The sequence below is a fragment of the Oryctolagus cuniculus genome, chromosome X (genome assembly GCF_964237555.1).
Source record: "Oryctolagus cuniculus chromosome X, mOryCun1.1, whole genome shotgun sequence".
Classification (NCBI taxonomy): Eukaryota; Metazoa; Chordata; class Mammalia; order Lagomorpha; family Leporidae; genus Oryctolagus; species Oryctolagus cuniculus.
In genome coordinates this window covers 7,577,235-7,601,462 of record NC_091453.1, presented here as the reverse complement: position 1 = coordinate 7,601,462, position 24,228 = coordinate 7,577,235, and the positions used below count along the sequence as shown (strand labels likewise).

General features: G+C 33.4%; 1 protein-coding gene across 7 annotated transcripts in view; it reads right to left on the bottom strand.

The window, feature by feature from the left end:
• The window catches only part of CNKSR2 (connector enhancer of kinase suppressor of Ras 2), a 315,289-nt gene that overhangs the window by 98,041 nt on the left and 193,020 nt on the right, over nt 1–24,228 (bottom strand). For all 7 annotated transcript variants that reach the window (XM_002719953.5, XM_002719954.5, XM_070067189.1 and 4 more), the window contains 2 exons: nt 12,944–13,077; nt 7,800–8,011 (listed from right to left, as the gene is read on the bottom strand). In XM_002719953.5, the coding sequence (XP_002719999.1) occupies nt 7,800–8,011; nt 12,944–13,077 (346 nt within the window). The remainder of the gene's footprint in view (nt 1–7,799; nt 8,012–12,943; nt 13,078–24,228) is intronic.

Here is a 24,228-nt window from a genome sequence, read left to right as displayed (position 1 = left end):
TGATTAATTCACTTGAAGAGGTTTATTTCCTGTGACTATTGTTTAGCCTTTTAAAATTTTGCTTTCTGCTTTATGCATATAATAATACCTTGGAACTTTATCAAAAGTTTATTTTTCTTAATCTTAGTGCTTTACCTACTACCTTGAGCCTTTATTTGAGTGATCTTTTCTTAGGTTTTCTTTTTTTTAACCATCTCCAACTAATTTATTTTACATATTATTTTCTCCTTCTTACAGCAACTAATCTAAAACTTTAAAAAGGTATGGAGTCTGAACTGTTTTCAGCTTTCTAATGCTGAGAGGTTGAAATAGGGCCCTTCTGGTTCGCATATAAGCTGCCAATTTCTATAGGTAGCTTAAGAGAACATGGATAAAGGCACTTTGCAGTGTTACTAGCTATTTGAATGGTCTTCCTCTTACTTTTGCAAAATTAAACCAAAAGAAACAACAAGTGCTACTCATACTTCTTTTAACAACTATAATTTAAATGTCTGGTTATTGTCTTGGTAGAGGAACCAAACATGAGGGAATACTTCTAGCCTTTTTTCCTTTACTAAGTCCCTCAGCAGGAAAGGGGAAATGGTAATTTCATCCATCAGCACTTGAAAATCTTTGAAACATTTTTATTTAGGACAAGTAATAATTTATTATACCACTTAGTTGCCATTTTTGAGCACTTTCCATGACATATGAATTGTGCTAAGTACTTGACATATGTTAGCTCATTTAAGTCTCATGAAAACATTTTAGAAGTGGTATTATAAAACTATAGGTACATTAAGTCTCAGGTAAACTCAAGATCAATCAGCTATGAAAGGCTAAGCCGTAACACCCAAATCAGGTCTTTCTGATTTCAGGACTTATATCTTCTATTTCCATCAGTAAAATGTACAAATTAAGGAAGATTACCTTACCTAGATGATTACTCTTTTACATGAGAATTATACGATTTTCTATTTATTTTTCAAATATTGCTGTACTGACTTTCCAAAGTTATTTTGTCAAGCTAATTAACATGTTGTCTTTATGAAATTTATTAAATAAATTCAAAGGAATAAGAATTCCTCTGAGTATAGTGTACATATCCTACTTTGACATTTCTGATTCATCAAATTCTATTTATAAGGTTAGTTCTTCTTTGGAAATGGTATATTTAGCTTGCATACAAAACTTTCCTGTGGTTAGAATCCCATTTTATTTCCCATTTAGAGTAGTTGATGAACGAAAGCTAAATATTTTCCTTATAAGGAAGATTATATTACAAAATCACAGGACAAAGAAGACATTTGTATTCAGCATTATAAGAAATGTGAATGTATTGTATATATTTGATGCTTTAAGAGATATTTTACATAATGCTAATAATTAACATGTCAAAAAGACTGAAAAAATTTGTAAGGCAAGGAGAAAAGTAATACAGAAGTATGACAAGAGAACTCACTTCACACAGATAAAACTCATTTTATGATAACACTGCCCACAGGCCCTTTAACATGCCATTGTAAATGATTCAAGCCATTTACTGTTCATTTGGATAAAGGGGACATGGTATGTGGTTTTCTCTTGTCCCAACTACTCAGGTGGAAAATATTCAGGTATAATATTACATAAATTAATTTTCCTCAGTGTACAATATGTACAAATAACATTTCTGAGGAACATTTCTAAAATACCAACTTTGCATTCATTCAGGTACTTCTGCAAGGTCCTGCATATTCAGTAAGTCAGAAGAGATGTGTATTCCTATATTCAAACAAATAATGTTCTGTGATATTATTATTAAAATATTTTTTCCTCTATTCTCATAAAATATGACCATTTATGGTTACAAAGAGACTCAGTCAAGTGTGTCTACTTTTTAGCAGATTTCTATGCATAGAAATGTGCTATAATGGACTAATAAGGGCAAAGAGTCTGAACAATGAAAAGAAAAGCTGATGGTAGATATTATCATTCTGAAAAGTTGCCAAAGTGAGTATTATCTTTGTGAAGCCTGAGAAGATGAGACCAAATAGTTAACATGATTTAATACCATCATTTCCCTGTCTATTTTCATATTAAAGTTTCTATGTAATAATGACAGTAAGGAAAATAAACACCTAACATATTAGACACTAAGGAAATTTATTTGTCATTAGATTCTCATAAAAATATATGAGGCAGATATTACCAACTTCATTTAATAAGTGAGAAAACTGAGGACTAGAGTCAAATCCCCAGGGTCAAACTGGAGTAATTAGATAGCAGACAGGATTACCCAAGATGACCGATGCTATAGCCAATGCTAATAACCGCTAATGTAGGTTGCTTCCCCTACTGAAATCTGTGGTTCCAAAAATTATTCTTATTTATCTTTTTATAAAAATATTTTATGCTCTCATCTTTAAAAAGAATATATCCCATCATACCCTCTCTACCAATTTAGTGGTCTTTTCCTGAGGTCTGTCAAGGCAACGTCTGTATAAATGCATGTTCATTATAGTACCATTAAGTAGAAAGCAACATGTACAAAAACATACAAATTTAAAACTATTTCTGCTTGCCTACAATCAATTTCTTGAATTTATAAGGAGTAATGCAACTTTTTGAAGTTGTTTTCCTATAAATTAGAAAGCTGTACCACAGGTAAGGTCAATAAATATCCATGGGTAATTAGTCCCAGTTCTATCACTTACTAGCTAAGTTAGTTAACCTCTCTGTATTTCAGATTCCTCATCTGTAAAAAAGAATTTTAGTAGTATATAGTTCATATAATTGTTGTGAGGATTATATGGATTAATGCCTTTTAAATAAACAGTGCTTGAAATACATAAAAGCATAACAAGTCTTATTTACTTTCTAGTCATTCACAGTCTATCCATATTTTACTTGTCTAATATATTAACGAAAACAACTACACTTCTCATTTACTCTTACCAACAATGAGAAGATTCATGATACAAACTGAGAGCCTTAAATAGTATACTTGTACTTTAAAATCCACAATCTGATATTTTCAAATATTTTTCTTTACATCTGTGTTTGTCACTGTTTTCAATAACAGAGCTTCCAGAACTATTTTTCTCTTATCTATCTATCTTATATAACTTTAAAAATTAATGTATTGAGAAATTATATCAATTGCATACTTATTCAACCAAAAGCACATACTAAGAACTGTGTCATGTCTTTCTCTTATTTCTCAAAATCTATCTAGGCTCTTACAGTCTTAACTCTAAACTGTCATTGAGTAAACAGGTAATGAGGGCAGCTAAAAGAATATAGCAGCTACATTCATATGCTTTACGATAAAGGTATTTGTGACAAAGAACTAACTGAACATTGAAAGGATAAAACAGTCATACACTGTGTTTTATCACACAAGTGCCGACACATAAAATTCCTAACAATTCCACAAAGTATCAAAAGTGATGACTTTATACTTTAGGTTTTTCTGCAATATTTTTCAGCAGGATCATATATTTTCATTATTGTTATTTTCAAATACAAGTGAATATGAAGAGTGGGAAAAAGAGATACCATGCAAATGAAACAAAAAATGAGCTGGAGTAGCTATACTCCTATCAAATAAAACACATGTTAAATTAAAAACTAAAAAAAAGAGATAAAGAAGGATATTAGAGGCCAGTGCTGTAGCACAGTGAGTTAATGCCCTGGCTTGAAGTGCCGGCATCCCATATGGGCGCTGGTTCGAGTCCCAGCTGCTCCAGTTCCCATCCAGCTCTCTGCTGTGGCCTGGGAAATCAGTAGAAGATGGCCCAAGTTCTTGGGTCCCTGCACCCACGTGGGAGACCCGGAAGAAGCTCCTGGCTCCTGGCTTCGGAACAGTGCAGCTCCAGCCATTGTGGCCAATTGGGGAGTGAATCAATGGATGAAAGACCTCTCTCTCTCTCTATCCCTCCTCTATCTGTGTAACTCTGACTTTCAAATAAATAAATAAATAAATATTTTTTAAAAAAGATATTATATAATGATAAGAGCACCAATTTAACAAGAATATATAAAATGGTAACTACATATGCACCCAACCCAAGATCACTCAGATATATAAAGCAACTATTATTAGACTTAAATGGAGAGATAGACTCCAATATGGTAACACTCATGAGCTTCAACAACCCACTGCCATCAATGAACAGAGCATCCAGACTGAAAATTAACAAAGATATATCAGAGTTGAACCATACTATAGAACAAGTGGACTTAAAAGACACTCAACAATTACAGAACACACATTTTTCTCATCAGCACATAGAACATTTTCTGGTAAACCATATGTTAAGTCACTAATAATGTCTCAGCAAATTAAATGAAATTATACCATATATTAAAAAGATTTTATAATGAAAATAAAAAGATTTTAAAATGAAATCATACCATATATCTGCTTAGAACACAAAGGAATAAAGCTAGAAATCAACAACATAAACAATGAAAAATTTACAACTACATGGAAATTAAACAAGGAAATTGAATTGAATGACCAATTGATCACTGAAGAAATGAAAGGGGACATTAAAAACTTTCTTGAAGCAAATTAAAATACAACATCAAAATCTGTAAAACACAGCAATAGCAGTATTAAGAAGTAAGTGCATAACAGTAAGTGCTTACAATAAAAAAAGAAAAGTCACAAATAAATGATCTAATGATGCATCTTAAGGACTTAGAGAAACACCAAATCAAACCCCAAATTTTCAGGTGGTACGAAATAGTAAGAATCGCAGCAAAAATAAAAGAAATTGAAACAAAAAAATAACAAGATAAACAAAATGAAAGGGAGCACATAAACAAGTCTAGTACCTGCTAATACTAACGGATAGAATAAATAAAGGGGAGAGTGATCCAACATGGGAAGCGAGATACTCAGCAGACTCATAGAATGGCGGATGTCCTAAACAGCACTCTGGCCTCAGAATCAGCCCTAAAGGCATTCCGATCTGGCTGAAAAGCCCATGAGAGTATTTCAGGCATGGAAAGCCAAGACACCCTGGCAAAAAAACAAAAAAAAACAAAAAAAAAACAAAAAAAACAAACAAACAAAAAAAAACAAACCCTAAATGAAAGATCTCTGTGAGTGAGATCCCAGTGGAAAGAACAGGTCTTCAAAGAAGGAGGTACCTTTCTCTGAAGGGAGGAGAGAACCTCCACTTTGACTATGACCTTGTCTAAACAAGATAAGAGTCGGTGAACTCAAAAGGCTTCCATAGCCTTGGAAACTCATGACTGGTGCATAGGGAGATTACTGATGCCATAAACAGGAGTGTCAATTTGTAAAGTCAACAACAGGAGTCACTGTGCACTTACTCCTCATGTAGGATCTCTGTCCTTAATGTGCTGTACATTGAGACTTAATGCTATAATGAGTACTCAAACAGTATATTTTGCTTTGTGTTTCTATGGGGGTGCAAACTGTTGAAATCTTTACTTAATGTACACTAAACTGATCTTCTGTAAAAAAAAAATAAGAAATTATTAACTCCCAACTTGACTCTCGCTGGGATTAAACATGACAATAGGTCTGATGTGATTTCATCATCATTTAAAAAATCATCTATTATTTTTCACTTTATGTTTGTGTGGGAGCTAACTGTTGAAATCTTTACTTAATGTATGCTAAACTGATCTTCTATATATAAAGAGAATCGAAAATGAATCCTCATGTGAATGGAAGGGGAGAGGGAGTGGGAAAGGGGAGGGATGCGGTTGGGAGAGATGTTATGGGGGGGAAGCCATTGTAATCCATAAGCCGTACTTTGGAAATTTATATTCATTAAATAAAAGTTAAAAAAAAAGAATATAAACAAAACAAACAAACCTTCACCTAGACTAACAAAGAAAGAACTCAGATAAAGAGATGAAAAATGATATATTACAGTGACATTACATAAAGGATTATAAGAAACTATTATGAACAATTATATGCCAATAAGTTGGAAAATCTCAAACAAATGGATAAATTTCTAGATATGCCTAACCTACCAAGATTAAATCAAGATACAGAAAATCTAAGCAGACTCATAACAAGTAAAAACATTCAAGCAGTAATTTAAAGTCTCCCATCAAAAATCCAGAACCTGATGTTTTACTATTGAATTCTAACAAAACATTTAAAGAGGAACTAACGTCAATACAATACTGAAAAGGACGAAACTCTGTCAATCTCTTTCTTATTGGGGGAAATATGATTTGTGGAACACGATTTTACTAGGAGCTCGAAACTGTAGTTTGAATGGACTAATGATTAATGATTATTCATGTAAAAATCTAGTAAGCTTATTATTTATAAATGAATAACGAACCAATACCTTCACTTGGTGACTATAATTTCCTCTTAAAGGAAATATGTATTATTTACTTCAATATGAGCAGAAAATTCCAGAAAATCCTGTGACATATCAAAAGAAGACTTGAGATATATGACTACCTACCTAATAACGGGTAGTCAACAAATACTTGTGGAATGAATGAATAAAAATTATGAAAGTATTCTCATTCAGGCCTGTACACTGCAGGTTTATAATATAATAGAGGAGAAAAGCAAACGTGCAAATACTTTCAATATATGATAGTTCAAAATAAGTGTCACCAAAGTAATGTATCTCAGAAGTGATATTAGTACACACTGTATACATGTATGGATATGTTACACTGTATTCCATAAATAGGTACAATGATTTATAAAATCTTTTAAAAATCATTATTCATGTGATAAAAATGTCCATGAACAGAAAATAACAACCAAAATAAGTATGTCCCTAATTTTAAGGATAATGTCAATTAAGACTTTATACACATAATTACTGTATTACCAAAAAGGTATAGGGAAATAAGACATGTAAGAAGGCATGTGATGATTGCTCTTTTGGGACCAAAGGAGGGAGGTATATAGCCATGAGGGACAAGTGAGTGGAGCAAGTGGAAAAGAGTGAAAAACAACTTTCCTTCTGCTCAGCTACCACTGAGCAATTCTAGTCTAGGACTAATCAGCAGGCATCTTGTCTTTCCCCTCACTGAAAATGATCAATTTGAAAACTGGAAAGGAAGGAACACAGTCTTCCAATTAAATCCACTCATTCTTACAATAAAAGGACTGTAGGCTTTACTACTTGAACTTTAGGCAACTTTATCCACAAACACGTCAGATGCACCACATCAGTTTACATATTTGTGAGAGAGTTATCTTCTTGGTTGTGCAGAGAAAAACAAGAATCAAAGTTTAAAAAACATACAAGGCACATAGTGACTCTAGTCCCATGTTTGCTTTATGGGAACCCTATATTACTACCTCACAGTTTTTATTTAATACATTTAAAGTTATTCTGAAATAAAATATTAAAAACACTATATGTCCATATTATTTAAAATCTACTTCCATTTGATTATCAAGTTAATTTCACACCTTCTTTAAAAGTTACTGACAGATTTTCCCTATCTACAGATTTTTATAAGTCCTGAGGAATAAGGAAATAATTTGATTTTTAAAAGTCATATGAACAGTAATTGTTCATTTTTAAAAGAGAAGTGCCTGAATTATACACATGATGCTAAAAAGATTTTCATAATCATTAATTCCTAAATGTTACCTACTGTTCTTGCTTATTTTGGAAAACCTAGAATAATTTTTGAAGTCATGCCCCACATTGTTGAGATTCTACTTAAAGGTGCATGACAGTCACAGCTCAATTATAAAGATTCAAAAGCTATCAAGTAATTTCATAATCCAAAAGCCTACAGAAGGAATTTGAGATTTCCATTCCAGACACATAATGTTATGTTAACATGAGAAGAACTCTTACCATAAGTTGGAGTGCTTTCTCGTCTTCCTTGACTACTTGATCTTCCTTTCTCATATTCATAGCAGTACAAAACAGTATCTTCTTCAACAATGTTAAATCTTTTTCGATATTCCTGATCCAGAAATGAATTTGGTGACTCAGATCCCTTATGCACTGGCTTGCCCACCATATGTCCTCTAAGGTCTTCACAAGGCAGGTTTCCTTTTTCATCCCTAATGCAAGGTTGGAGTAAGGAGAAGCATGAGGAGAGGGTTAGGGTGGTAAAAGGGAGAAGCTCTAAAATACTAATATCCTTCCTATATAATATATCTTACATTGTTTTCAAACTTTCCTTGAGGTTTATAGGACAATTTTTAATTATTCCTATTTTACCAAAAATCTCACTGAGGCTCAGAGAGGTTAAATGGCTTGCTTCCATATAACACAGCTAATAAAAGACAATTCTGGACATGCTCACATATGGTAACAGGTGATTAGGCTCAAAATGAGTGGTATTTTGACAGAAATGTTCCATTTAGGATTGACTAAACTAAATCTAATTTCGTGAAATGTTTCACTGATTAGTTATGAGATTTTATATAGAAAAGATTATATTCTAGAATATAACTATAAATGTAAATGCAATGCTTCCATCATTGTGCACTACTACTAATATTTCTTCCTAGTTCTAAATTGTTTCCAATTCCCTGAAGTAACACCATGAATCAGTGTTATCAATCAGAAAAAAAAAATTGTTAGGTGCTAAGAATAAAATGCGAAGCTTACTGAATAAACTGAATTATAACAAGATAGATAAAAGAAAATTTTAATTAAGTCCTCTGACATCTTAAAAATGTGATGAGCTTATTAAAGTAATGTCAATTCTATATCATGACTCTTACCCAGAAAAAAAAAATCTGTGCTTTTCAATCTGTGTGCAAATGTTTAGATTAGGTTTGTCCAAATGTAAAGAACTGTAGTCCAAGTATTTGAAATCTGTAGAAAAGAGTAATGTTCTCAAGACTCACTGGATTATCAAGTTGTCTTATCTATGTAACCTACCACAAGTTGAGGTTGCCATTTACATTAATATTTTCTAAAATAAAAACATCTAAAAATATAACTACGTAATTATAAAACTAGTTCTTAGGCAACTTGAAGAAAATCAATATGAAATTCAGAAAGAATTTTAACTACTGTAACTGAAAAACTTTCCTGGAAAAATTGCCTGGTCCAAAAGAAATCAGAGGGTAATTCAGCTGTATTAATTCACTGTGCTATAATTATAGAGGTACACTTTTTGCTAGGAATTTGGAAAGACTGGTACTTTTATTCTATATGACATCAATAAGTGGCCTTATATCAAGAAGGTAGATTAAACATTTCTATAAAGAATACACTTAAATGACATTGATTTTAAAAAAAAGCACAAAGCTAAAGTTTACAGTAGAATGAATTGCTAAATGCATTGTGTATATAAGTGTGTGTGTGTATGTTCATGTATGTACATCTCATGAGTCCCTGAAGAACTGTATGTATTGATACATCTTTCTGAAAAGATTTTCTAAGCTGTTATTAATGTTACACATTTATACACTTATATAATATATCTACTCTTTTGTTCTAGAAAGGATTTAAGGGAAGATTAAAACAGTGTTTTGGCCGGCGCCGTGGCTCAATAGGCTAATCCTCCGCCTAGCGGCGCCGGCACACCGGGTTCTAGTCCCGGTCGGGGCGCCGGATTCTGTCCCGGTTGCCCCTCTTCCAGGCCAGCCCTCTGCTGTGGCCAGGGAGTGCAGTGGAGGATGGCCCAAGTGCTTGGGCCCTGCACCCCATGGGAGACCAGGATAAGTACCTGGCTCCTGCCATCGGATCAGCGCGGTGCGCCGGCCGTGGCGGCCATTGGAGGGTGAACCAACGGCAAAGGAAGACCTTTCTCTCTGTCTCTCTCTCTCACTGTCCACTCTGCCTATCAAAAAATTAAAAAAAAAAAATAAATAAATAAAAAAATAAAAAAACAGTGTTTCTTTGGTGGGCTTTCTTTTTATTTACTGGTACACAGTAGACTGATAAGAGAAATTAGTGCTTAAGCTTTAAAATTGTTTAAAGACCTACAAATTCTTTATTTTCGTTACAGAAAAAGAAACTTGGTTAGGTACAAAAATGCACTATATATTATGATAGTGAGACTTTTAATAGTCATAAAACAAATAATACCAACCAAATTTCACTCATTTCACACACATGAGTGTTTTCTCTTTCAGAGAAAAATGCACGTTTTGTAATTACTTTTTTTTCTGGAATCTATATGTTCAAGAAATTGTAATCACATCAAAAAAAATTCTACTTAACATGAAAACCAGTCCTGTGAATTTTAAGACTTCATTTTTAAGATGAGAAAGCTTGTCTAACAATGCAAATTAAACAAATAACTCATACATACATGTTCACATACTAAAATGTTAATACTGTTTTTTTAAAGATTTATTTATTTATTTGAAAGTCAGAGTTACACAGAGGAGAGACAGAAAGAGAGAGAGGTCTTCCATCTGATGGTTCACTCCTCAAGTGGCTGCAATGGCCGGAGCTGTGCCGATCCAAAGCCAGGAGCCAGGAGCTTCCTCTGGGTCTCCCACGTGGGTGCAGGGGCCCAAGGCCTTGAGCCATCTTCTACTGCCTTCCCAGACCATAGCTGAGAGCTGGATCGGAAGTGCAGCAGCCGCGTCTCGAACCGTTGCCCATATGGTATGCCAGCGCTTCAGGCTAGGGCATTAACCTGCTGTGCCACAGCACTGGCCCAATACTATTTAACAAAGCTTTTTAATGAGAGGGAAAAAACGTGTAGGGGTTGCTGTTGTGGTGTAGTGGGTAAAGCCGCTGCCTGAAGTGCTGGCATTCCATATGGGCAACAGTTCGAGACCTGGGCTGCTCCACTTCTTATCCAGCTAGAGGATGGACCAATTTCTTGGGCCCCTACACCCATGTGGGAGACCCAGAAGAAGCTCCTGGCTCCTGTCTTTGGATTGGCCCAGCTCCGGCTATTGCCAGCCATTTGGGGAGTGAACCAGCAGATGGAAGACTCTGTCTTTCTCTCTCTGTGTCTCTCCACCTCTCTGTAATTCTGCCTCTCAAATAAATACATATTTAAAAAAATTAAAAAATGTGTACAAGAGTTATATTGAGTCTACCACATTCATTTTCATAATGAGAAAATTGAAAAAAAAAAGAATGGTAAACCTATATTAAAAAAGAATGATAACTACAGCAACTTTTATGATTATAACTTTAAGTCACACCAGAAAACCCAGATAATTTACATAAGACTATGGTTGAAAGGGTCTTTGATGCATGGATGGTTTCAGTTCTTATATTAAAAGACTGTGTATCTGCTTCATTAACAATTTGAACCAAAAGGTATTTAGAATATTATATTAAATTATACACTGAGAGCACCAACTAAGAATCAGTTAAAGCGAGGTAGTAAACACTAATTATGAATTTTACTGAAAAGTATGGGACTTTTAAGCAATACTAACAGGGACCACTTTGTTGACATTTCAACCTCTTACAATTTCCTATATTTCTAGATAGCATGTTCAAGCTTTCTATTAACTTCAATATGCTTCCTTAATAATATTTTTACTACACCTAAAGCATAGAACTGGATCATTTTACTCTTTTGTTCCTGTAAGCATACTTTAAATACTTTCTGTCTATCCCACACTTTCTTTATAACAAATTGCTTCCTATTGAAGAGAAGAAAGAAAATAACTACAGAATTTCGCAAAAATAATCTTTTGATGTTTATTTATACATATAGTCCTCTTATTCACTAATGTTGTCCTTTATATAATCATTTGCACTGAAATAAAAATTACTTCAATTAAAATGAAAACAAAACATGAAAGAGTTGCTTCCTATTTGTAACACATAGGCTTTCCTTGGTATTCATGCAAAAGTATTCAGAGTGTGTGACACTGTCTTAATAAAATTAAAATGCAATTTACATTTCATTAGGATATTGGATGGATTGTACATCTGGCTATAAATGATACATATAATTATATATTATAGTTATGAAATGCCAGGTTAGTGAATTATATTTTTCCTGTAAATCATTTGTCTATAGCTACATTTAATTGTTAAAAATAGTAACTTGATATATAAAATTGATTATTATTTTATCACCTGATGACAACAAAGTATTTTCAGATATGTTATTTTGCTATAGTTTTTAGACAATGTAAGTATAATCATATTTAACAGAATAAATATTTCTGAAATACTGGGTACACTAAAGAATAATGAATAGTAATTAAACAATGGAATTCAGTTCTTTCATATGCTGAAGATAAATTTAAGTATGATTTAAAGTTAACAGATCTTAAATTTTTGTTTTTGAGTGACTAGAGAACTAATTTAATAACTGAATCAAATCCCTTGTAGTTGGTTTTAATTATCCTCATTTAGTGCTGGCCTTTTTCCATAATTTTAGTATTCCATAAAGTTGTACATCAAAATGCTTTTGGAAAGAATGCAGCATGGCAGAGAGCTGTATTCTTGCAAACAAATAAGGAATTCCAAATAAAAATTTGGAAATGATATGCAGATACAGCCTTAAGAAATCCAGAAAATAGCTATTAAAGACAATTCTTTGTTTTGTAAACTGTATTTCCTAAAAGAAATATTATTGAACTAATAAAGTCAAAACTCTAGATGCAAAAATATTGAGGGAAAACTATGCTCCTTCATCATCATTAGTATCGTTATATAAAAAACTATCCATTATCTCCATTTAAGAAAACATAAAAGTTATCCATAAGTTTTGCTTTAAAAAATTAAGAAGTGCTTCAAATTAACCAGGATTTCCTGGGACTTCTTAGCCAAAGAGCCTCACTTTTTCTTTACTTATTAAAATAATCCCAATTGATATTTAACATTTCTTTTCTAGTGTATGAGATAATAGGAATAAGATACTTAATATATAGTGCTTACTATAAACTGTTATTATTAACCAAGGTGCATTATCTATAATGGGAATGGATTTCAAAATTCCTAGCTGAGAAAATATTCAAGACAAACCTTGAGAATGGACTCCATAGTTTATAGCTGTTAGGGTAATCTTCAGCTAGATGTAATCTAAAACATGATGGTTAGCTTTATACCTTGGTATATACGGTTCTGCAGGAGGAGGGGGAATGTAGAGATCCTGGAGGGCAGAACTGTCTCTTTTGGTGGGTGTACTGATGGTGCTGGAAGGCGTAGCAACGCTGCTTGTGGGACTTCTAGGTATAAGAGGCTGGTTAAAATGAAAAAGAAAATACATACACACACACAAAACACACAAAACAACAACAACGACACATAGTTATCATTTTAAAATAGGCTATTTCTGCAAAGTTTCTGAACTTGGCTGAAATTAAGAAGCATGTCATTAGTGTATATGAGTAGTCCTTTGAATCTCTAAAAACAAGTATTACAGGTTTGCACTTAGTTCCCAACTCACCTTTTCCTATGCACTAACCAACTAAAAGGTGTTTATAAGGTAAAAAATACCACACAGTGTTTCACAATAAGAAGATTTACATTACAGTCAGAAACTTAATTAAATTAACTTTGTCAGAATCCTACCTTTGAAAGAAAGAAAACAGAGTAACTCTGAAAAGAATTGGCTCACTCACATCCTGGCTGATGCATGACAAGATTACTTCAGGTATCCCAAGAAAAGACAAACCATACTCCCAGGTTAGCAGAATGTCATAGATTGTCAGCAAAGTTTATAAAAATAGAGGGATTGGCGCTGTGGCTTAGTAGGTTAAGCCTCTGCCTGTGGTGCCCCATATAGGCACCAGTTTGAGTCCCGGCTGCTCCACTTCTGATCCAGCTCCCTGCTAATGGCCTGGGTAAGCAGTGGAATATGGCCCAGGTCCTTGGGCCCCTGCACCCACGTGGGAGACCCGGAAGAAGCTCCTGGCTCCTGGCTTCAGATTGGCCCACTCTGGCCATTGCGGCCATTTGGGGAGTGAACCAGCAGATGGAAGACACTTATCTCTGTCTCTCCCTCTCTCTGTCTGTAACTCTGGAGTATGAAAGGTCAATAGAAGAGAGCATTTTCTAGGAAAATGTACTTTTCTTGTCATTGTAAACAGTTAATTGTCCTCTTAAGTCATTTTATGGTACATCTTCAAAGTATGGTGATTAATGTGAAACAATCATTTTACCTTTCATAGGCACATACATATTTATAATTTAAAATAATCTTAATTATTTTTCTATAAATCTCATCTTCATGCCTGTATTTATGTATTAAATAGGAGGGGTTTTATTTAATGTATATACTGAATTAAGTAGTACATCAGGATGCATTAACTTAAGAGCACTCCCAATTGCAAGCTTCACAGCATTTGAGAATAATCTTGTGGCTTAAGAAATTATCCTAAAGTGAAACTAAAGTTCACAAACTTTTATGTTTCTATTACAGATCTTACTGATGAGCTATGCATACAATTAACATATTAAAAGTAAAACTTTCAATGCAATGCAGAACACCAAAATAACGATCACAAAATCAACTGTATCTTCACATGACACAATGTCGCCATTTTAACCAGTAGGAAAATACTTTGAGCATATCTATATAGACTCATAGTTCTATTACTTTAACACGCATTGCTGGACACTCAAATACTGGTATATTACAACTATTTTATATTGTAACAATACTTTTGTACAGATAAACAAATTTTTTTCCAAAAATCCAAGCATAAATACAATGGAAAGTACAATGTAGGTCACTGTGGTAGGCTACATAGTTTAGTCCTTAGTTCACGATTTTGACCTTCCTTGTTAAACACAGCTCACCTTAATAGCTTGAAATCACACATCCTGCCAAAATGACGGTTAAGTTTTAATCTATGTGAAATAGAAATTAAAGAAAGAGAGAGAGAAGGGAAAAAGGAATGATAATATATTTTGGGACTTTACAATATTCCACTTCACATTATGTAAATAAAAAAGTCAGAAGCTTTACATGTTAGTTGAAGAATTTTAGATGTTATGAAAGTATGCAGGGTGAAAGCTATTCTGTTTATGTTAATTTTACAATAGTGTGCAGTTAAACTATGCCTGTCTTTTGAAAACAAAATTCTTCATAGTGGAGATCCTGAGATTATGTAAGTAATCAGCGTAGTCACCTGCACTGAAGAACACCATGAAGCCCAAGGAAATAAAGAACTGCATTCTTTCCAAGGATGTTTCATGCCTCTACAGCAGATCATTGAATGACAGACTCAATGATATGTATATATATATATATATCACTGTGGTGAAATTCTGCTCATATATGTTTTCCTCTCTTTTAGGATGTCCTGGCTTTAAATTCAGTTGATAGTATACAATAAGTCTGACAAAATTTCATTATATTAGAAATGTGGAAAATGTTCATTACACAGCATATTATTTTCCAATCTTCTGTAACAGATGCAGAGGGAAAAGCTAATATAAGTATGCTTTTTAATGCCCTAATAGCTCTCTTACTTTACAAGTGAATTTAAAGCAAAGCTCTAAAAATACAAGCTTTTACAAAATAATCTAGCATTTTTGTTGTCTTTCTTCTCTTTTAGGGTGATTATTTCTCTTTTGTACTTCTACCATCTATAGAACTAATGATTTTTTCTTGCTTAGTATATATTCTATACCTGCCCCCCCCCCCCAAAAAAAAAAGGGAACAAGGAAAAATGAGGGGGGCGGTGCTGTGGCATAGCTGGTAAAAACACTGTCTGCAGCACCGGCATCTCAAATGGGTACTGGTTTGTGTCTTGCCTGCTCTATTTCCAGTTTAACTCCCTGCTAATGCGCCTGGGAAAGCAGTGCAGGATGGTCCAAGTCCTTGACCTTACACCCATGTGGATGAAGCTTCTAGTTCCAGGCTTTGAACTGGCCCAGCTCCAGCCATTGTGGCTATTTGGAGAGTGAACCAGCAGATGGAAGACTTCTCTCTCAGTCTCTCCCCTTCTAACTCTGCCTTTCAAATAAATAAATAAATCTTAAAAAAAAAGGAAAAAAGTGGTAGCCTGTGGTTACAGGTATATCTTAAATATGTCTGAAGTGTGGTATGGAATAAGACAATATTTTTTTCTGCCTTAATATTCTGAAGATTGTCTTCCTAGTGTGTTTGTACTTTTCCCCATCCAGGAAATATAAGTATTATCCCTGTCAACTTCCTTCATTTCATATTGACACTTCTCCAGGTTTCTACCAACAACAAGGAGCTGCTAGTATATTATTATTATTATTAATATGATTAGCTTAATCATAACACACAGAGGAAATATTTTTAAATAGATACTTGGTTTGATTGTGCCAAGCTGCTTCTATTAACTGAAGTGGTTGAAAAAACAACTTTTTATTTTAGAGAAAAAGAAACTATTCAATCCTGTTGTTAAATTCAAATGATTAGTCATTTTTCTCACTAGTAAATCATGGAAAAAATGTTAATTCATTTCTCATGCAGCTAGCTGGTTTACCTGCGTGTCTTGTGGAAAGGTCACCGTGGCTGTTAAATATATTCAGTATATTTGTCTACCAATTGTGTTACTATTGGCAAGTAAATCCAAGCTAAAAAGTAAACATTCTTCTGAAAAATCACATTTAAAAAACTTGGACATTAAATAATGAAAAGACAAAAACATGGTGAAATAGAAGCTTCATGGGAAAATGAAAATAGCCACTTAACCCAAAAAGTAGGTATTTTTGAAAACTTAAAAGTATAATCTGAACATTTTTCTAACTTCAGATAAGAACTGAAATACTGCAAAATTAAATAACTAAAAGAGTACAAAAAACATTAAGGAAGATTAGAGAGACATGTAAAAGTTAGAATAAATCAAGTACACAATAAATGATGAAATTATCAACGAGAAATTCCTAGCAGTAACAAGTGGTGTTAAAAATACACCTATGCAGGGGCCGGCGCTGTGGCACAGCGGGTTAAGGCTCCGGCCTGCGGTGCCAGTGTCCCATATGCATGCTCGTTCTGACTGCTCCTCTTCCTATCCAGCTCTCTGCCTGGGAAAGCAGTAGAAGATGGTCCTAGTCCTTGGGCCCCTGCACCCATGTGGGAGACCCGGAGGAAATTCCTGGCTTCGGATCAGCCCAGCTCTGGCCACTGCGGTCATTTGGGGAGTGATCTAAGCAGATGGAAGACTTTCTCTCTCTCTCTCTCTCTGGATCTACCATTCTCTGCAACTCTGTCTTTCAAATAAATAAAATAAATATTAAAAAAATATACCTATGGGGGCTGGCGCAGTGACACAGTGGGTAATGCTGCCACCTGTGGTGCCAGCATCCCATATAAGCACTGTTTCAAGTCCTGCTTGCTGCACTTCCAATCCAGCTCTCTGCTAGTGATCCCAGGAAAGCAGCAGAAGATGGTCCAAGTCCCTGGGCCCTTGCATCCATGTGGGAGACTTGGGAGAGGCTCCTGGTTCCTGGCTTTGGATCAGACTAGCTCTGACCTTTGTGGCCATTTGGGGAGCGAACCAGTGGATGGAAGATCTTTCTCTCTACCTCTGCCTCTCTGTAATTCTGTCTTTTGAATAAATAAATAAATCTTTTTAAAAAATACATCTATCTCCAATAACCACTTACATGTGTGAAAATACATAAAAGTAACAAATTTAGCCCCCTTCAACTAAAAAAAATGAGTTTTCTTAGCATTCACTTTAAATTTTAATAGCATATTCCTTAGTCTGAAAAAGTCTAAATATGAGAATATAATAATTCAAAATGACAGCTGCATCTATCATGGGTATATTTACTTTTAATTCTTTGTTCATAAAATAGTATAAAAGCGGCTATCATTGTATTATAGCGAATTACCAATTCAAGAAAAATGCAGAAATAAAAGCTAATATTCTTTTCTTTTACTGTTTCTATATTTTGATCTTATATTGGTAAAATTTGTATGGGAAGACAATTAGGAATTTCAACACTTATGGATAAACTGATCAAACATAAGAATATTATTTTAGGATTGTATTTTATTATTCAATTAAGCATGAAACAGTATAATTTGACCCACCATGGTATGCAATTAGGTATAATGTAGACTTATGATGGATTCCATCCAAAGCAGTTTATATACTGAAGGACCTTGTCATAACATTCAGTTTTTATTTCTAAATAGTCCTTGTGATATAAAATTCTCTTTCCATATATTCAATGAGATTCCAACATGAAAGAAACATTTGCAATAGGTTGTTACTCTTGATGAGCAAATCTACAATAGATTTTTGGGGGCACTGGCATGAATCTCCAAACATGTCCAAGCTCTAGATAAAATGATAACATGTATCTCTTGAAATATACATTTGTAATCTTTAGTCAATTAGTGATAACTTACTACTGACCACAGAACTCAGAAATCTTCCTGGTAAAAGTTACATACTTATTTTTATATTGTCAGTTTAAACTATACAAATACCTCAAGACTGTATACCAAAATATGGAATGGCACAAATCTTCCTCTAAATAGTGAGTGATGACTTAAGCAATAATACCTGCCCATTAAGCTTAAAGATCATTAAAGGACAGTTACTGTCATAAAATAAAATATTTAGCTTTTGTAAGGGGTCACTGAAGTCTCACTTTAAACCTTCAGATGACTAAGGATGTTTCTATATGTCCCCAATTCTAACATCTCTAAGGTACCTGAGTACATATTAGATATTGGTGTATCTCTGAAGCCCCTATGGTCTTGAAGACTATGAGAAAATAATTTCTACAAGTCTATTTTAGAAATATATTTATACTGAGGTCTTACTCAAAAATTCTGTTATAACATCTCTTGGCAAGCATATCTTAATTTCCTTGTTCCTCTGTCTAGCATGTGACCCAGCTTTGATAAAGTTATAAAAATCTTGAAGTAAACCAATGATGAAAAGATAGTCAAAACATTCAAAATTAAAACAGAACACTATGTGTTACATAGTTAGCTCTAAAATTCACTAATGTCAATATTACACAGAGCTGGCTTTGCTTTTCAGGGGGAAAATATTCACCAAAACACAAATGATTACATAAGTATAAAACCCGTCCTTTATTTTATATACTCTTGGAAATAAGCACAGACTCAAATGGATCATGATGCCTATTAGTCTTGCACCAAACATTTCCACAAATCCTTACTCGGTTCAAACACATCCTTATTATAATTCCCAACACTAGTGCCAGAAAACTGTTTTACAGTAACAACTCTCTTCTTAATCATCTAGACAAGTTCTCCAGAGATTTTATTCTGGATTTTGGAAGGCAAGAATTTGCACACAATCTTCTAAGCTTCTTTGTCATGTAAAGAATGCTAGCTGTACTGTGGAAAATTACTGGACATGCTTTTTCCTGGCCAAGCTTTTCTTAATTAGATTATATGAGAAGAACTTCAGCAAGGAAAACATATGTATTCAAAACCGTCCCCCTCTCAGTTGTTTAACAGCTTTTTCTATAATCCAAATTTATAAATATATAAAGGTTTGAGAAGAAAGTACATGATTTTTTCTATCCTATAAGATCAACAAGAAAACATTCTTTTTCTGACCATAAATTTGATTAGGAAATCATATCTCCCTTGGTTGAAAACTGTAGATGCATGTATGTAGCTACACAGTATATAACTAATATAGATTCACTCACACTACAAAATGGTCTTTTCCACCAAACCATCAAATTGCACACGGTACTGAAAATAACGTGTTTAATCTTGATTTGTCAAGTCCTATGGGCATAATTAAACTACTACATTAAAACTGGATTTCCATTGTTTCAAACTACAATAAACATAATTTGGGGTATATTAAGTAAATAAAGAATGGGTAAATTTTGCATTAGCAGTGATAATTTGTAGTGGTGCTAACATTTTGAAAGTTTTTGGCTCAAAAGCATAAATGTGATTTAGATACTTTAATTGATTTGCTTAAATATTAGTGAGTGAAAATTTGATTTGACAGTTGCTTGCAGCTATTTTCTAATTTGAGCATGTAAGACATAAAATTGCTCCTTAAGTCAGCACAATTACACTTTGAGTTAAAAATTTTTCAGGGCCGGCATTGTGATGTAACAGATTAAGCCACCACATGCAATACTGGCATCCCATATGGGCGCTGGTTTGAGTCCCAGCTGCTCCACTTCTGATTTAGCTCCTTGCTAATGTGCCTGGGAAAGCAGGAGAAGGCCCTAGTCCTTGGGCCCCTGAACCCATGTGGGAGACCCAGATGAAGCTCCTGACTCCTGGCTTTGGCTTGGCCCAGCCCTAGCTGTTGCAGCCCTTTGGGGGAGTGAACCAGCAGATGGACAATGTCTCTCTCTGTCCCTCTCTCTTTAACTCTGCCTTTCTAATATATAAAATAAATCTTTAAAAAATTTTCTTTTCTATTGTCATATCTACTATTAGTTCTTGTCTCTTTCAAAACATGCTTTTAAATCAAAACTCTCAAGCATATAAACTTTGTCACTCATTTTTTTCAGTTACACCAATCTGTAACTTGAATATGGAAATAAATTATATTGTTACTCCTGTGTTTTGATTTTTCTAGAATGACTTTTACCAGTCATATGTGTACATATTTGAGATCTAATGTAATCAGTGTTGTTCAGTTGTTCTAATAGTTGGTAGACAAAATTGTGGGCTATGATCTTTTCTTTCTATTTCTTTTTCTGCTCAAAGTCATTTAGTAATCTGTAAAAATGGCATCAATGTAATGCTACACAATAAAATTTAAATGGAAAAGCACAAGGTCACAAAATCACACAGGTAATTATAAAAGAGATTCATGGATTAGAATACAGTTTAGGTGTATATGTCTAATGATACAGCTTAATGTTACTTTATATAAAATGTCTTGTACCATATCTAAATCAGTATGTTGAATTACAGCATTGATTTTAGTGATCATTTCTTAGATGTATTCTCACATAAAAAAACACCTAGGATCTTAAATGTTTTTAAAATCATTGACTGTGAGTGATGATTTCAAAGAACATTCTGGCAATGTCCAGCTAATTCTCTCATATATCTCTCACAGGAAGAAAATGCCACCACTCATGCATATTTAAGGCCTATGCATACTAAAATTACAAACATCTAAAAATATACCTTGAAGTTTATTCACAGTTCCCTATGATTTTCTCATTGAATTGGAAACTTGACCATAAGTAATCACCATGCTTAACACAATCCAGAAAATTAGCAGAGGGTGCCACTGAGGAGATGTATTGAAAAACAGCTCTAAGAAAATGAGGAATCCCTGGTTTGCTTTCTTAGAATAAAAGATTTCATCTCAGATAAGACAGCTCTACTGTTTACACATGGGTTCAAATAACAACAGAATTTAATCTTCCAGAGATAATGACATCTGCTTGTAGTATTTGACTACAGATCTTTAAGTCCTTCAATTCTATCACAAAATGTTTGTGAGATCAGGGATTTATCAAAAGAGGTGCCAAATTTCATGAAATGTACTAATGAAATTGCTCTGTGAGCATGAAGTTAAATTGTATGCTTTTGTTTACTTGGCTACAATTTCAAAAGAAAATCCAAATCAAAATTCATCATTGCAGTTAATTAATACTGGAAGTCCCTCTCATAAGATTCTTAGAAAAATCTTCCACTTGAATTAAAATGTGGTATTTTTAAACAATCTCCTACCTTAGGGTAGATAAGGTTATATTTCATTTATATAGGTAAAATTATTCCCTTGTTAGTTTAAAAATCATTATTACTTAGGATAAAGTTTTTCTTTTAAAAGATGCATGTATTAGTGTCTACATTCATACGATACAAACTTTGCTATATTTTATCTGAAAATGCTAGTAGGTTAATTAAACCTGGTATAGTATAAGAAAATGATAAAATAGATATATTATATTTAGTAAATGCCACAGATTCTTTTTATATCCTTTATTTTAAATATTTAGTAGACTGTTGGTACTTTCTATGGAAAAGAAATAACCTAATATTCAATGATTCAAGTTTGAATGCTGAAGATTAAAATTTAGGTGAGTTAATGGACATTTTGACTCTAAAGCATTCATAAAATAGACCAGAAGCAAGAACATAGTAAGAATGGCACTTATGTCTAGACAGAGGATTTATGTTACGTTTGGCACATACATTTCACATCTGAGGTTGGTTCACAGGCACTAGGGAAAAAATATGACCTCATACAAAGTCATGAAAAATCCAGAACTGCTTCAAGACCCTGCCATTCCACCATTTGTTTTTTCACATTTCTCCCTGTGGAGGCAATCTACTTTCAATCTCGAGATCGTGGTACCTTCAGATTTTGTCCATCTTTGACTGTATCAAAATCTATATTGGTCCAGTCCTGGCTGTTGCAGGCACTGGAGAGTGAACCAGTAAATGGATGCACTCATGCCCTCACTGTCTGTCTGTCTATTGCTTCTCGAGTAATTAAAAATTTAACAAAAGCAAGAACCTTGTAATGGCACAACTTTAGGTCTTTAAAATAGGTTTCAGGGAGATTTGGTGGTGGTGGTAAAGGTGTATTTTAGAGAACGTATCTACTGCCCTTCCTCTTAATACCTTGTTTAGCACTACTAGGAAGTATATAATTAACACTAGTAATCTTTACTCTGCTCTGTAAAAAGCCAACTGCAAAGCAGTTTTTGAAGAAGTTAGAAGCAGTTTTTTTCTCCCTGAGCAGTATGGTTTCTTTTGAATGGTTGACACTGTTCAATATATTTTAGGTTAACCAAATTGAGTTGAATTAAGAAATTATAAAAATGTTGGGGTGTGTGTGTATAAATATATATATGTACCTATATATGTACCTAAGTACATATATGTATTTTATATATATAAATGTATATACACATACATATGTAAATGATTTCTTTTCACATTCCAGTATTCTGAAAAAAGAAATTTACAAGTACATACAGCATAGTCAAATAAGCAATGAAAAATAAATACAATTAATGATATGATGAGGCACATTTCTTGGTATTTTGGAAAAGGACCTGAAAACAGTGCCATAAAGATCTATTATAATTAGGGTAGGAAATGATGTGAGGAAACTTTTTAAAATAAGTTTTTTTTCCTCCAGCTTTGAATATATATACCAAATGTATTTGGAACAAAAAAGTTGGTCTTTTAATTATTTAAGCATTTTATATAAAAATGATTCTTGATTAGATACTGTCATTATCTTAACTTTTCACTTCAGTTTGTGCTTGTGGAAAAGAATCTAACAGTGGAATAAATTATTGATTTATTTACTAGAGGTATTTCCTCCAACAGAATGCACAGATCACAAGAAACTAGGGTCTTTTGGCATTCAATATGAAATATGAGAGATTAGATAGGAGCTATTAACTTATCTACGCATATACTGAGAAGGAAATATAATGGCTGAAACTGTGGGCCTCTTCTTCAGGGTTCCCACCTCCTCAGACTTTGAAGAAGGATCTTTGGGAAAGACACATCAATAGGAAACTCCAGAATAGAACAATAAAACAACTTACAATGCACTGAGAAAAAAATGATGTGATGGGAACGTTTTATCTGCTCATCTATGACTCAGTTAATGAGGTAAACACTGCCTCTGAACTTTAAGGATCATCAGATATCTTTGATAAACATATAATGCAAGTCAAAAGCATTTGGACATATTAATACAGTTTTACATATGTTCACTTGAAAAACAAAGATTCATATTAAAAATTTAAAGGATTTAATGTCAGAACATTTTATGTTTTGAATGACAAGTGGAATGTCAACTTTGAGGCCAATAAGTAGGAAAGTTTTAAACAATGAGAAATCATCATAATCTATAAGGCCATCCATTTGTAACAGAGAATTCACTTATTATGAAAAAAATTCTATGAATGCTAAAAGGTACTAACATATAGCGTAATAACAATTTATGTATCAGTGACAACAATGTGTTTTTATATATAGCTTCTCTTTTTAATATGAACAATGGGCAATGTTCTAGTTCAATGGGTAATTAAAATTTTTTAAACATTAGAATCCTAAGAAAAGGTAATAGTTTCCTATCAGAAAAGCAGATTTTGTGAAGGATAAAAATATCTATGATATATTTAAAGATTATACCCTAGCTAAAATGGAAAAAAATGTATTACTTCATGGATGCTTTTCATCAATCCAAATCACATTTTTATAACTTCTGATAATTCTAAATGAATATAATTTATCAACATCATAGTAATAATTTATAGTGATGTTTCATACTGAAGAAAAATGTAAAATTCTAATACAACAAATTCCCTGTTTTGTCACTCTATAAGATGGAAAGCAGAAAAATGATCATTTAGGAGAAATGTACTGAGCACATCCTAATTAATCCAAAATTTCATGTTTTCTACTGTTTATGAGGTATTATTAGTATCTTATGATCTGATTTAGAAGAATTTT